The sequence below is a fragment of the Camellia sinensis genome, chromosome 11 (assembly GCF_055761805.1).
Source record: "Camellia sinensis isolate YWXY chromosome 11, ASM5576180v1, whole genome shotgun sequence".
Taxonomy (NCBI): domain Eukaryota; kingdom Viridiplantae; phylum Streptophyta; class Magnoliopsida; order Ericales; family Theaceae; genus Camellia; species Camellia sinensis.
This window is the reverse complement of record NC_138971.1, coordinates 38,187,901-38,204,096: the sequence shown is the minus strand read 5'-3', so window position 1 is coordinate 38,204,096 and position 16,196 is coordinate 38,187,901. Positions and strand designations below refer to the sequence as shown.

Here is a 16,196-nt window from a genome sequence, read left to right as displayed (position 1 = left end):
AATCCATAATTACATAATCCAATATGGATTAAAATACCCTGTTTAACATCAATCCATAATTACATAATTTATAGCACAACTAGTGCTAAAAATGGCAAACTCTGTGGTATTATATTTCAAGTACTTCCCTTTGAGAATTGGACTTGTAAGTTCTTTGTTCAATTTCTATAATATGTTTGCCCAGTGACGAGATACTCTCTTATCTAATGTAATGTCTGAAATCAAGCACAACTTTCTCTTCGCACCATTTTTTTTTTTTTTAAATAAAAAAACCCAAGTTTTAAAAACCAACTAATATGAATTTGGGATTGGCTTTTATATTTTGTCAACTTACCAATCTCCACTAAATTTCGGAAAATATTTACATCTCTGAGTGAAGCATCCTAGAGACACTCCATTGATGTATAGGTTGACCAAAAACATCATAGAACACCATTTTCGCCTCGGTGCTCTTTAGCTGCATCGACATGAAGCCTTGGCCATCGTAAAAGAAATGTACTGCGCATTTGTCGTGCTTTTTGTCATCGCCCCTCCATGCCTTTGAGCCCGCTCCACTTGTCAAAAATTGGATCCGACTACATTTCATTAGCAAAATCAATGAGCTAGATGATTTCATTAACAAGAGACTTTATGAAATTTTATTGAAGGGCATGATCAAATTACTTGTCAGGGCAGCTAATACGTTGTAGGCAATGGTCGTGCCCGTTCACGTAAAAATCGACACCATTCATCTGAAAATTTTCAATTGAGGTTTAACATTATATCAAACATGTCCAATGAAATCATATGTTAATTCACAGATATATTTATTCACATATTTACATACCTATTTGTTGTTGTGTTATTTCTGAGAGTGCTAGTGTGTCCAAGTTCGAAAGGTTTGCTTTCAAATTAAAGACAAAGTGGTGAAGTCAAATCCTCTGTTCCTATCTCCCTGTTCCCCGGTCTCATATTACCTCTGCCACATGATCAAGCCTAGAGAGACTCATTGTGTATCAGAGAGAGAGAGAGAGTTTAGGACAAAGGGACAAGGAAGAATGGAGACAGTGGCCGTGCAAAATCTATATAATTTTATTTTGGACTTCCTAAACTTCACAAAAACCATATTACCTATGCAATTTTGATTACTTATAAAAGAAATTAACATTTTGATCCTAAAAAATCTATATAAATTGTACTTTGGCTCTCAAAAATTTAAAAATTTTATCTGTACAAATTTTAAGTCTTGCACTAAATGAGGTCAGAGAATCCCGTGTGGGAACGAGGAAGGAAACATTCATTGAGTTTGTAGTGAAAAAAGTAGTTCTTTGTTGGGAAGATCATATTTTCCCATCCTTAATGAAAAGTATTGTTTCTTGACTTTAAAAAACAGATTACCTCAAGAACAGGGAGGAGTTGGTCAATGAGTTCTAGAGTATCACCATGATGACTTATGCTTCTGATTGCATGGTGACCAACCACAATCTTCCACTCAGCAGTTGAATTTCTCAATGCCGAATCCAAATCCTTGTTACAAGATCAACATTAATCTAATTAGCTGCATTATAGCTATTAGTGTGTGCTTCTACATACAATGTCAAACCCCTCAAGGTAAGGGCCATTATTTGGCCCAAAGGCCCATGGTCTGACTTGCTCGCCCCAAGCCCGTATCTCAAGCGGGCTAGCCCATTGCCAATAGAATTTGGTCTAGGCTTGGGCCTAGGTATTGAAACTAGACCAGTTAATCCGTGAGAGGTGGCTCACCGGCCCGGCCCATGAGCATGCAAGAAAATAATTTTTTTAAACAATAAAAAAAGTGATAAAAAAGAAAGCAAACAAGCTCAAAAGTAGGCTTGAATCTCAGTTGTTTGGGCTTAGCAAGCGGGCCCACCTGTTAGCATGTCTAGTCCAAGCCCATTGGGAACCTAAGATTTTTGGGCCTGGGCAAGCCTAACTTGTTAAGGAAAAGCCCATGAGTGGGCTTGGGCACTGTTTTCATGGGTTGGCCTAGCCCGACCTAATGCTGACCCTTACTTCAAGGGATACTTTAGATACCTTTAGAAGATTATTAAGGTAAATCTCTCGAGGATATATGCCTCGCCAATCGTAAACACGCTCTTCTGGATCAGTGAAGTAGACGTCAACAAAAGGAGTGGTGTCCACGAAGAAGAAATCCACACTTCCTAGTGAAAAAATAAAACAAGAAGAATAAGCAATTCATTCATAGATTGACAAAAGATTGAAACTTAACAAGAGGAAAGTAGTTAATGAGAGCTAACTAATCCAAACCTGTATTAAGAGTAAATGATCTCAAGCAAATCCATCTGCTATCAATCTTCCTAAGCATTGGGTTCAATTGTGCCTTCGCGTCGCCTCTATAGTCATGATTGCCTAAAACTGCCAAAAAAACAAAAAAACAAATTATCATTAGAAATAAATTTTCATATTAAGTTTAATTTATGCTTTATCAAATAATATCAAATTATCAAATAAGTAAAGTATTTCTGTGATGATTTATGATTCAATATTTGTAGTGAACTCTTGAAAAAAGCCTTAATCTTCAAAAGGTTTTGCTATAATAAGTTTCACATTGAATTGTAGTGCCCAAGATACACAAAACTATAAGGTATTATCTAAAATCTTAGGGTGTGTTTGGTAACGTTTACGTTTTCAGTTTATATTTACAAAAATTTTATAAACTGATTTTTGTTTATTTTTTGTTTATTTTTAGGAAAACATAAACTACAAACGCGTTTGGTAATTGACAAAATATTTAACAAAATTTAAAAACATAAAAAAGAGTGAAAAATGACAAGTGGCGGCGGAAGACGGTGGTGGAAAGTGGTGACGGTCAGTGGTGGGTAGCTGCTGGTGGTGGCGGGTGGTGGGTGGGTGACGGTGGCGGGTGGGCGGATGGCGGGTGGTGGTGGGTGGTAAGTGGCCGATGGTGGGTGGCGGGTAGGTGGCGGGTGGTGGTGGTGGTGGGTGGGTGGGTGACGGTGGCGGGTGATGGGTGGTAGCGAGTGAGTGGTGGTGGCGGGTGGGTGGCAGATGGCGGGTGGTAGTGGGTGGTGATGGTAGGTGGGTGGGTGGTGGTGGTGGTGGTGGTGGCGGCGGGTGATGGGTGGCGGATGGTGGATGGGTGGTGATGGTGAGTGGGTGGGTGGGTAGTGGCGGCGGGTGGTGGGAGGTAGATGGCGAGTGGTGGTGGGTGGCGGGTAGGTGGTGGGTGGTGGGTGGTGAGTGGCCGATGGCCGGTGGTGGTGGATAGCGGGTAGGTGGTGGGTGGTGGTAGTGGTGGGTGGGTGGGTGACGGTGGCGGGTGGCGGGTGGTAACGAGTGGGTGGCGGTGGCGGTGGCGGTGGCAAGTGGTAGTGGGTGGTGGCGGGTGGGTAGTGATGGTGGGTAGGTGGGTGGGTGGGTGACGGTGACGGGTGATGGGTGGTAGCGAGTGGGTGGCGGTGGCGGTGGTGGTGGCGGGTGGGTGGCGGATGGCGGGTGGTAGTGGGTGGTGGCGGGTGGGTAGTGATGGTGGGTAGGTGGGTGGGTGGGTGGGTGACGGTGACGGGTGATGGGTGGTAGCGAGTGGGTGGTGGTGGCGGCGGGTGGTGGTAGCAAGTGGGTGGCGGGTAGGTGACGGGTGGTAGTGGTGGTGGTGGTGAGTGGGTGGGTGACGGTAGTGGGTAGTAGGTGGTAGCGAGTGGGTGGTAGTGGTGGGTGGTAGGCGGTGGTGGCAGGTGGGTGGTAGGTGGTGGTGGCAGGTGGGTAGCGGGTGGTAGTGGTGGTGGGTGGGTGGGTGACGGTGGCGGGTGGTAAGTGGTAGCAAGTGGATGGTGGGTGGTGGTGGCAGGTGGGTGGCGGGTGGGTGGTGGGTGATGGTGGTGGTGGTGGTGGTGACGGGTGGGTGGCAGGTGGTTGATGGTGATGGGTGGCTGGTGGTGGCAAGTGGGTGGTGAGTGGTGGTGGCTAGTAAGTGGCGGGCAGTGAATGGTAGTGGCAAGTGGTGGGTGGTGAATGACAGGTGGGTGGTGGTGGTGGTGGTGGTGGCGGCGAATGGTGGGTAGTGGTGGCGAGTGGGTGGTAAGTGGGTGGCGGTGACGGGTGGTGGCTGGTGGTAGCAGGTGGGTGGTGAGTGGTGGTGGCAGGTGGTGGTGGAGGGTGGGTGGTGGGTGGTGGTGGCGGAAGACGGTGGTGGAAAATGGTGGCGGGTGGTGGCTAATGTTGGGTGATAAAAAAAAAATTAAAAACTCAAAATGGAAACACATTTTTTGTGTTTTATTTTTTTGCTAAATTTATAAACTGAGACCACTGATTTATAAATAAAAAATTTTACCAAACAAGTTTTTATTTGAGTTTTTTAAATTTTTGTAAATATAAACAGAAAACTGAAAACGTAAGTGTTACCAAACGACACCTTAAAGTTCAATCTTGGAACACTGCTTCTTCTAACATGTTTTGTGTTTTTCTTGCTATCTTTGCCTAAAACCATGTTTTTCTTTTCGTGTTAACTATCTTTTATGTTAATTGAATTGAGTGATCTGGGAAACAAATTTCGAACCAAATCAACAACACTCATTTAACTTCAAATTCCTGAAAAATTGTTTAGCATATGTGGGAAAATTAGGGGTATATCTACGGTTTTGAATATCTATTTTTCAAACAATTCCGGACTTGGCTGACAACTGATGCAATATATATTTTCCTATTACCTTTCAATATATTGCCTGTTACATCCAATTTTTTTTAAAAGTATTTTTATTCTTGGAATATTTTATTCATTCATTATTTTCATTTTTTCTTTCTGTGTTACTTTCCAACATATTACCAATATTCTAATATCTCAGCAGTATATTCTCAGTCACTATTTAAATATTTTGAAATAATGTGTGGAACTTACTGCTATACCATGGCTTCTGCAAGCTCTTTTGGGAATAAATTTTTGTAAATGACTCTTGAAATGCCGGATCATTCACACCCTTCAATCCATTGTCATAAAAATTGTCTCCGGTAGATATCACAAAGTCTATGTCTAGTTTCTCTCCAATCCTTCCCATCTGCGATAAAAGTATTGAAATGTTATTCAGAGTATTTTTAAAGGGTAATCGATAATTGCTGCTACATGTTAGCAGCATAATCACAATGGCAGAGAAAAGATATCAAGAAAATGCCCCCAATTTACTTTTCCAACAAAATTAGTGAGTCAATGATATAATAAGAACAAATGTTGCCGTATTTTTCTTTAAGATCATAATGGCATTCGATTTAAGTTTTAAAAGTAAAACAATGTGAATGGCGAAATCCATAAATTCTTTATTCTTTCACAAAAAAAAGAAAAAAAAAGAAAAAGAAAAAAAAAAACGACTTTCACCAAACGACTTAGAAATAACACGTTGACTTGATGATTTTGAGAAAAGCATACATTGTCATATTGAAATAATGATATGTACTCTTACCAAAAGAAATTGAAAACAATAGGGAAAAGAAAAGAAAGAAGGGGAAAAAAAATGTTCATTTAGAAGAATTGTTCATTAACACCCTTAAACTTATTATTTCTGCTAAATCCAAAAACCCTAGTAGACCTCAATTCTCTCTCTTCTACTTTTTCTTTTTCTTATTTTCCTTTTCTGTTTTTTTCTCTCACTATGCTGTGGCTACAATCAAAACCAAAACCAGAAAGGCTAAAGTGTTTTTTCTCTCACATTGTGATCAATCTTCACATAATCATTTCATTAGGATATTTACACATGCCACCAAATCAAAACCCTTTTCATTTCTCACACTTCCAATTTTACTTTTCAATCTTCTATATGTTTTCCATACTCATTTCTTCTTTTTTTTTGGCATTCGTTAAGATGTTAGTTGGTTAATAAGTTATCTTAAGACAATAGAAATTCAGCGTTTCTCTACAAATATCTGTTAGAAATGAAAAAAGAGAGGTTTAGAAACCTGAAAAGCAATCTCAGACTGGTTGTAAAGCCCTCCTCTGCCCCAATCTCCAATCACCAAAAAACTAAGTGACTCATCACTTTTTCCATGGTGTTCAAGCCTTTGAAGCTCTGCAACACTTGGTGCCAAATTAAGCCAAAAAACAATAGTCAATATTGTAAGACAAATGAATAGAGTTTTTTGTTTTTGAAAACAAGCCATGGCCAGCATGGGTTTCCTTTACAAGGAAAAAGCAGAAAGTATATAGCAAGCAAAATGGGGGAGAGATTTATGAGATGGAGATAAATTTCTCTTAATTTTATAGTAATCAATGAGAAACCATCAAATTGATTGCCTCAAGTGAGTTTTTTTTCCAATTAGGGTACTCCTAAATTTGGGGTATTCCCAATTGAAGTTCCTTAGAGAGACAGACCTTGTTTTAAGGACATAATGGCTGCCAAAAACCCAATGGTGGTGGATAACCCTTTGCTTTCAAAAAATTAAAAAATAATAATTCTGCTACTAATATGGAAAATAATCGTATATGATATACAAAATACATAGGAATAGATAAAATTTTATGAGATTTGTTAGTAGGATTCATTTTTAAAAAAATCTTATCCTTGAATTGTAATCTTAATTTTGTTGCCATGAACTCTAAATTTGGCAAATCTACTTTCAAAATATCCTAATCAATAATCTGAAACTAATTGGACTAGCTTGACCTTGAGCCACACAAAGTAAATTGACTGAAATTTAGATGTTAGTTTCCTTTATTCATTTATTTTTTTAATGTCTGGCTAACAAATGGTTCTAGGGGGCACAAGAACAGAACAAAAGATAAAAAAGAACACGAGACAATTTTTATTGAATTTAAAAGAAAATTTTAAATGAATTCAATACATTATTCATTGAAATCAAAATAATTTTTTTTAACCATTTTATCTATTTTCAAGACACTTGTCATTCCAATTCTGATACTAAACAATGCCTTGGGGCACTCGTTAGCATTTTTTTATTTGGTAAATATGAGGGGTACAACCTTTCCGTCTTTTGTTTGGTCAATGGATAAGAGCTTACTCATCAGACATGATATTTGGATTCGAGTCTCATTGTTACGTGATACATATTCCCCTTTTCCTACCTAATTCGAACTTTCCTCCTATCGATCAAAAAAAATAATATTATAGAAATGCTAGAAGCAAAGAAACTAATTGTAGAAAAATAAATAAAATAAAAAAAGAAAAAAAGTGTAGCTCATATTCATTTTAAGTGTAGGATCACTATTTACTAAATTTGTTGAAGAGATAAAATATAAGCAAGGTATATTTTTTTTGGTCAAAGGTTGAATCCATCATAAGAAGAAGTAAACTTCCATAGAAAAGAAGCAAATGAAAGGTTTTCATAAAAATTCGCTAATCGAGAATTAATATCGACCACAAATTTTTATACTTTTTTTATATTTTTTTCTGTGATTGGTTTCGTGGTCTCTAGCATAGTTTAAAAAAGGAAGAATTACACCAATAATTTTTATAATTTGAAACTTGTGTCACTTTAGTTATTGATTTTTTATTTGTGATAGATTTGACATTAAATTTTGAATTTTGTTCTAATTAAGGATAAATAAAGATATTTCATTTGCAAACGGTCTATTTCATGGGTAAAATTATCATACAACTTATTTTGTGTTGATTAACTTGTATATTGTTTGAAATGTAATGGTCTTTTTCTTAATGAACAATGTTAAAACTTTATTGATTATAAAGTTCTGTTTGGTTTGGTTTGGTTTGGTTTGGTTTTCATAATGTATTTTCAATTTTTTTTTCTAATAAACTAAAAATTAAATCAATGAAAAAAAAATTAAAAATACCATTTTTTTTTTATAATTTTATCCTTTGGAAGAGTAGAAATAATTTTTTTAAATATTTTTTTTATATTTATTTTCGTTAAATTAGTTTCTATTTTTTTAAAAGTCAAACATAGTAACAATTTTGATATTATTATTAAATCAAAAAATCCAAAACTAAAAATATTTCATATATTAAACATAATTATACATTAAAAGTCTAATAATCATCCATTACATGATAATCATCCAAAAATATCTGTTAACAACAAATATAACCATCTATTATATAATAACCATCCAGAAATATCAACAAAAACAACCACTCATTATATGATTATCATCCAAACACATATTAAAAATTAATTTGGTAAAAAAAATTTTAAAAAAAAGATTTATCATTTTTATATAATTTTATCTTTGGTAGATAGAAATAATTTATAAAAATTCAAAAAACAAAAATTGACATTTATTTTTGTTAAACTAATTTATATTTTATTAAATTAACAACTTTGCCTTTGAAATTGTGCAATAGTGTCTTCAATTGTCCTTATTTGGAGTAAAATTCAAAATTTAGGATTAAATGTATCACAATTGAAAGGTTAGGAATCAAAATGACACAAATTTCAAATTATAAAACTCGTTAGTGTAATTTGCCTTTTAAAAAATAAAACATAAATAAATAAATAAAATAAAATATGATTCTACTTGGATGGTTAGACCTTACTAAATTTGGGCTTAATATTTAAAAGTCACGTTTGGGCTAAGATGTTTTGAATCTGGTGTTTAGATTTGGGCCTCACTTAAGCTATGGGTTAGGCTAATTTTAGGCTTCATATTTCTAAGGGTATGTTCTGGGTCAGGCTTGGGTTCACGGATTGGGCAACCTATGTCAACGTAAACTGGCTTGCGATTAGCCGCGACTTGTATTGGTTAGACTTATTTATTAATAATGATTTAGACCACTAAAAAATACATCACTAATAACACTAATGCATTGGGAATGACAAAAAAAAAAAAAAAAGCATTAGCGGGACCTACTGCCACATCATTAATGCTCCCCCTGGTGCTCCCTTTTTAGTGTTCCCAAACATTTTTCCTTATTTATTTATAGGTCTTGAGTGACTTTTTTTTTTTTAATTTATAATGTTTTACATATTTGCCTCTCATTTTGGTAATGAAATTTTATTAAGCCTTTTAAAATATGTTTTGTGTTTATTAAATGATCATTTGATGTAATGAGAAATTTATCAGAATGACAAAAGTCAAACAATACATTCAAAAGTCGAACACCAACAACAATTGACACACTGATCTTCCAATTAAAAATGTACAAGAATCACCAACTAAATTAGCCAAAACCCAATTAAAGTTTCATTTTCTGTTAAATTTTGGCCACAACATTTGAATTGTCCTAATTTTAAACATCCTTGATTGGGCAGAAGATGGACTATCAGAACTTTGGCCCAGCTGAGCCCAATCCCTCAACTCACTAAAGTATAACAAAACATAATTTAATTAAATTTTTTATTTTTATTTTTTGTACTAGGCTTAAAAAGATAAAGAGGGCCTCCACTTAGAGATGATAATTAATACTCCTCATGAAGGGAGAAAAATAAACTTCTACATGGAGAGAAGAAAGCTTCCATGAAAGGAAAAAACTTTTATGTAGAAAGGCATTATCGCAACACAAAAAATACACACTAAAAACAAAACAAACAAACACCAGCAAATGATAAACACTAGCAAATGACACCTTAACGATCCGCCAATTGTCGCAACTGATAGTTGTGGTGCCATAATCCTCACCTCTACATTACAAAACAAATCAGTGTGGATCTAGGGTAGGTATCTATCCCATAAAAACGCATTTAACAATATTGGATCTCAATAATAAGTCGGATCCCAATCTAGATATGAAAGCTATGGAGATGAGAGAAGGTGTAGCGGCTAGCATAATGATGAATGAAAAAGAAACGGCTAGAGAAACGGAGCGGAGAGAAAGGCTAGAAGCGCCGTCCTCTCCCCCCTATATATGATTTCAAAAGAAAAGTAGAGAAAGAGAGAGGGGTTAAGATTTCTTATTGAGAGAATTCATCTTAAGAAATCATAATTTAATAATGGGATATTTTTGTTTCAGATCTCTAGTAATTTTTTTTTTTTTTTTATAGAACAATAAGGATAATACAATTTTTTATATTAGTATAGGTTTTTCAAAACACATGGTGACAAATATACCTCCAGTACACCGCTTTAGGTAACATTAGTATAGGTTTTATAACTTTTGATATAAATCTCTATTTTTTATAAAAATTTATATTTTTGGAATCGTTTCATTAAGATCTGTAAAACAAAATCTATAATGAATACAAAATTCTAAAGAAAAAAAAGTTGATGAAATTTCACTGACTTAAGACAGGTCAATGAGGTTTTGGTTGGTTAGTAAAATTTCGAAAACCAAGTCAGTCATCAGTGAAATTTCAATTGGTAAGTGAAATTTCAACGGCTAAGTTAGTGAAATTTCACTGATTGATCTTTCATGAATTTTCTTCTTAAAAATTTCATATTAGTCAAGGATCTTATTTGAAAGATCTTGTCAATATGAAGTATAAATTTTACAAAAAAATAGAGATGTAAATAAAAAATTATTATATTTTATACTTTTGAAATCACTTAAACAACGTAAAAAGTCACGAGAGAGAGAAACAACGTTATGTGAGAAACAATCGGAAAAATTAGAATTTTTAAGATTATAAGGAAATTTTGGACCATATATGTTAAAGTTTATCCTTATTAATTAGATTTCAAATATCAAGAACTTTAACTAATAAGCAAATTATTGGTATTGTTAAACTCTTACACAAACTTATTGAGAGATGTCTCTCTAATTTTTCCTTTAATAAAATAAAATGCAATAGAAAGAACTAGAAAAAAATAATAATGAAATCCATTAAATTGGTTACACCTAATTAAATGAAAGTTGTTAATTTAAGTATGATGTGGAATCATTTGAGTTATTCAATCCAGTCAAGCCTCCTAAACACTGGCAAACAATATATATATATATATATATATATATAAAACACAATAAAATAAAATAAAAATGTTAAAAAATTAAAATTAAGCTAAGATTTGGTCAACTCTACCTATTGGACTCACTAAGCATAAAGACGACTCCTTTTTTCAAAATTTTCTCAGTTTAATATTCAAGATTAAAATGTAATTATATTTTTTAAATTATTTCTATTGTTGCTTCCATATCAATGTGTTTAGGTCATCTATAATCTAATCAAATCATATAAAATATTATCAAGTTGCGAAATCGAGTTTTGATTAGTAATCATTATAGAATTAGATCCACTAGTCAAAATCATTCCTAAGAATCTATAGACCAGGGTCCCAAAATACAGTGATTAGTGCCCTAAAATTATAATAAAAAGGTTAGCTAATCGGCATTGCGTCATTTGGATATAATACAATCAGTTTAAGCATAAAATAAAATTTTAATGCATACACCGATGATCTCGAACTTTCGGGATTAGTCTCCACTAATCATCTCTTAATTGAAAAAGTATAGTGAGCGAATGAGTTATCTTTACATTAATCTAATCATGATATGCAAACGCAACTGTCCGTCCAATCCAAATGGTTTTGTTGCTTCTTAATTAGAAAAGAGTGATGCACTTATTTCCCTTCGGATTCGTGCCTTTGAAAACAGTTAGAGTGATGATAATACAGTGTTTCACGTAGTGCTAACTCAAAGCTCTTGTAATTTAAAAATAAACACTATATATGTTTAAAATATTATGTTTCAATGTGTCTTGACAAGGCAAAACCACTTCTCTCTCTCTCTCTCAAAAAAAAACACCCATATAGAACCTTTCTAGGTTGTTTAGAGTGAGTCAGTGGAATCTTGTTAAATTAAGTACTAGCTGTAAAAAAATAATAGGGGAAATTAGAAAGAAAACCTAATTCTTGTAACAAATTAAACCCTAACTTTTTAATTATTACAATTTAAACTTTGAATTTTTAATATGATATCAATTCTAACCATCCATCAGTTATAACTAATGGAATATAGACAGTTTGGTTAATTTAACCACTTTTTGTTGGTGGGGTTGGCTTGGGAAAAAAATGAGAGGGGTGGGAGTGAGCTGGGAAATGGGAGTAGTAGTGGATGAAAAACATAGATGGAGGGGTAGGAGTGGATTGGCAAAGAGGAGTATGAAGGGGAAAAAGTGATTAATTGCCCCTTTTGCAACCATTAAAAAGTTAGGGTTTGATTTGTTATTGAGGTCAAACCTTGATTTTGTTTTTAATTGTAATTTTTCAAAATAACAATAATAAGGAAGTTTGAAGGAACTTGTTAATCAAAGATCCTTTAAAATGTTATGAATTTGTTCATGAAGATGTTGAACAATCCGAAACTATTGGTTTACAATTTTGAGCACTAAAAATGGTTCTAAAATTGAATTAAAAACAATAAAAGTACTTTCAAAATAGAAGCAAAATTATCATTATTCTTCTTACCACAAATAAATCCTTTTATAGTTTGTGATCATACTGTTGTATGATGTTCCAACAATATTCATTTGTCTCCGTTTCATGCTTTGTAGATTAGAACATTGTAGAGATCTTTAATAAACATTTGTGCCCGTTTCATGTTTCGTAGATTAGAACATTGTAGAGATCTTTAATAAAGTTCTTATTTGTTAAATATTACAACAAAGATGAGAAGGAAGTGACAAAAGCATGCGATGAGGTAAGAATCAGTCTAGTTCTGAAGCGTTGATTTGGAAATAGTTAAATAGATATGATCATGTTGCTGTTAATTAGAAGTTGAAGATACATCCCGATTGGCGTTATGCAGATCTTGCAAAAAAATTAGTTTAGATTTTTTGAAGGGGGCACTGGATCTGCATTGTAATTTAGATTCTTTAAAGAATTACTAGTTCGCAATCATTTATTAGTTAATGAATGGTGTTAATTTTAAATTCTTAAAAGGATAAACAAAGCTTTGAACATCGTTAAAGAATATATAATTGTTTGTTTGTTTCGAATATGAAGTTCCTAGACTCCCATTGGGCTTGTTAAACCAATAGTAAGAGTTTCCAAATTGTCAGCAGTATTCATTTTGAACATATCGTTGTCATTCAGTTATATATTGCATGACCAAACGACAAGAAAGTCGCCTCAGTCTTTTTCTTGTATTTGTTGATTAAATCCTTTACGATTTGTTTGGTTTTAGAATTTGTTAAGGGAATGGGAAAAAAGGAAAAGGAAAATAAAGGAGAAACAAAAAAGGGATTCATTTCTTTACTTTTTGTAAGAAATGAGAACAAAATGAAATAGACATTTCTCAAAAAATTCAAAATTTCTTTTTGTTTGATTATCCATGAATAGGGATGTAAATTAGTCCCGGCCTACCTGGGCCAGGGCTTGGGTGACCTATGTCGGATCGTTCGGGCTCTCGCCAAAATTCGAGGTGGGTCCGCCCGGCCGTGGGTAGGCCCAGGCCACGGGTTAGAAAATTAAGTTCAGACCCAAGCCCAGACCCAAGAGGTATTCGGGCCTTGGGCGGGCCAGGCCTCTGGCCTGGATGGACCTAAACATTTTTTAAAAAAAATTTCATCAAAATTTTATTCTTATCCATTAAAAATGACACTGGGTCTTGAGAGGGCCGAGCCTCAGGCTGGACTTTCAGTGGGCTTGAGTGGACCGATTGGCTGGGCCACGGGCTGAGCTAGGCTAGGCAAGGCAAGCCGGGCTTCAAAATGATGGCCTAAGCCCAGGCTCCGGCTCAAGGTCAAATTTACAGCCCTATCCATGAACAAGTAGAAGTAACGCGATCGTATTTTTCTTTTCACTTCACTCAACAATAAATTCTAGATGCAAAAGAAGCATTTCTAATTTAATAATATCATTGTGAGCAAGTGTGTTTAGTTTAGTTTAGGATTTTTTTTATTTTATTTTTTTTATAACTAGGTATCCAGACCAATTTGCCTACAACTTAAATAATCCGAAAACCCTGAAGTTAAGCTGAAAGAATGGAAAAAAAGAAGAAGGAAATGTGCTTAGTTAAGTGGATATTAGCTATATTATCAATTGATTGAAAATGATATTGTACAAAAACTTAATTAGTAATTTTTACAAGACAAAAAGCAAGTAGAATACGCTTTAAGAAAAATGTATAAAAAGGCCTCATTTATAATTATGGCTTAGCTCCATAAAAGGTTGAGTCATCTCTGTGTGTTACTGCTATATATCAATATTAGTTGTTTAAATATGATTTTTCAAGTTTATGAAACGATTTAGGCCTTAATTTTCAGAACGATGCGATCTCCTTGAGATCTTACCAATTGAACAATCAAAATCATGCTAGCTGCAAATCTCTGAAATTATTTACAACTTCATTTTCTTTCACCTCTATATATCAGCCAGGAAAAGGGATCGCCGCCGTGACAAACACAGATTGGTTATTTTGTTAGGAAATAATTTATTAGTTATTAAGTAATTATATGACGTCGCTTTGAGGCATGGTCAAGCATGCAAATTAAGACATCCAACAGTGTTTCAAATGTGAAAGTTTATGGAAATAATAATACATTGACACTTTCAAACTATGAAAGTTTATATTTGTTGTCAACCTCCATGCAAACGCAAATGCATTATGTATTACATCAACCCTTCCAAATTGGGCAAACAAACAAGATAACTACTATTAAACCGCTTAACCGATGCCTTGACTTGTAATCCTCTCACTTTGGCATCCTAAAGAAACTGAAGGTTAACTTTCACAATGAAACATAACTATTTCTCTCCAAAGGTAAGATCAATTATTTATGGAGAATTTTGATGCATGTCATTTTCCTGTACCTTTAATTTCATACTGTTAATGAAATTTTTCTTTACTGATAAAAAAAAAAATTATTTATGGAGAATTTACAATTAGAAACACATATGGATGAGTAGAATTTTATAAGAATTGTTCGTGGGACTCATTTATAAAAAAATCTTGCCGACCAATGTATTTTATATATCTGATTATGTGTTCGTAGACTTGTTGTTTGGCAAACGCACTAACTGATGCCTCTTATTTATGTAATCACCCTAATGATCCACCCCCAACAATCCCCAAGTTGGATTGTAATTTGAGTCAATAATTTGTATCAGCAAAACAATACAAACATGCTCATAAATTTTTTTAGAAAAGTGCAAAGAATGTAGTGTTGCCAAAGCTAAACATTTTTGTGAGATTATACAGCTTATTTTTATTTTATTTTTTCCTTTTCTCTACGGTTATGTGGTGAACAAAGTGCTTAGGGCTTTAAACTTGTTTAAGGTCTGGTAAACCAATGTTATTCCTCCAACTGAGCTTTCGGCTCTATTTAGTGCAACTTATATATTGTAACCTAAATGTTGATAATCAGAAAGTAAAAACTAAAAGCACATTTCTCCCAACTTTCAAATAATTAATTTTTTTTCAACTTATTTAAAATGTTTCTGCCTAATTAGTTGTAAACATAAGTTATACTAAACAATCTGACATGGACTCCCCAATTAAAATACGTTACAAGCAAATTCATTTGTAACAAACACCCCTTCATAAAATTATGCAAAGTTTAAGCTCAATTAAATTAAGTATGACATAATGACAAGATCAAATAAGCTGTAATTTATAGATTGAATAGCACAATAAAAACAAACTCACTAATAAAATAAATATGTTGGGATCAACTTGACATTCTTAATCCTTTATCGCTGTCAAAACAATTAAAGAAATATATACTTAAAAAAATAATAACAATAATTTACTCCCTCTTGGAGACATTTTTTATTTAATTGAGCGTCATGTATCTTGTCTTGGTTTTCTTAGTGGCTACAAATAAACAAACAAAAGCAAAATAATTGACAAATTTAAACAAAACTGTTCATTTTTTATATGAGAGAGAGAGAGTTTCACAAACAAGGTCTATGGTCACCATATATAATATATATATGTATATATATATACAAGTTGTGCTATTGGTGATTTGGTTCTTGTGGCTACCATCATCCCTATCAAGGATATATATTTTCTCACAATTATAATAGTGGTGCATTTATTTTTTAATTATTTTTAGTAATTGGGTGACCGAACCAACTTGTACTAATCTCAGAGTCTCAAAGTTAATAACGGAGCAAATCTCCATTAACCTCTTAGAGTGACTCATACTCAACACCTTAGATATATTCTCAAGTCTTTATTACTCAGCCAATCCCTTAAGATTGTGGTGCATGTTAATTAATTGTGAAGATCAAAACCGCAATCTAATATTATATGTTGAGATTATTATATCTTATGAATGCAAATATAAGTACACTTATGCACATACAAAGAGAAAATAAATAAACCAACCATACTGTCCCGTTTAGCCTACATTTTACTCGGTGGTGACTCATACAA

General features: G+C 33.9%; 1 protein-coding gene across 1 annotated transcript; it reads right to left on the bottom strand.

The window, feature by feature from the left end:
* Window positions 1-241: 241 nt before the first annotated feature.
* Window positions 242-6,250, bottom strand: LOC114276341 (purple acid phosphatase 3). Its single transcript, XM_028218130.2, has 7 exons — window positions 5,926-6,250; window positions 4,877-5,033; window positions 2,269-2,376; window positions 2,035-2,162; window positions 1,378-1,506; window positions 664-731; window positions 242-575 (listed from the first exon to the last, which is right to left on the bottom strand). The coding sequence occupies exons 1-7, from the start codon at window positions 6,133-6,135 to the stop codon at window positions 362-364; spliced, it is 1,014 nt and encodes a 337-aa protein (XP_028073931.2). The 5' UTR covers window positions 6,136-6,250; the 3' UTR covers window positions 242-361.
* Between the last annotated feature and the right edge of the window lie 9,946 nt (window positions 6,251-16,196).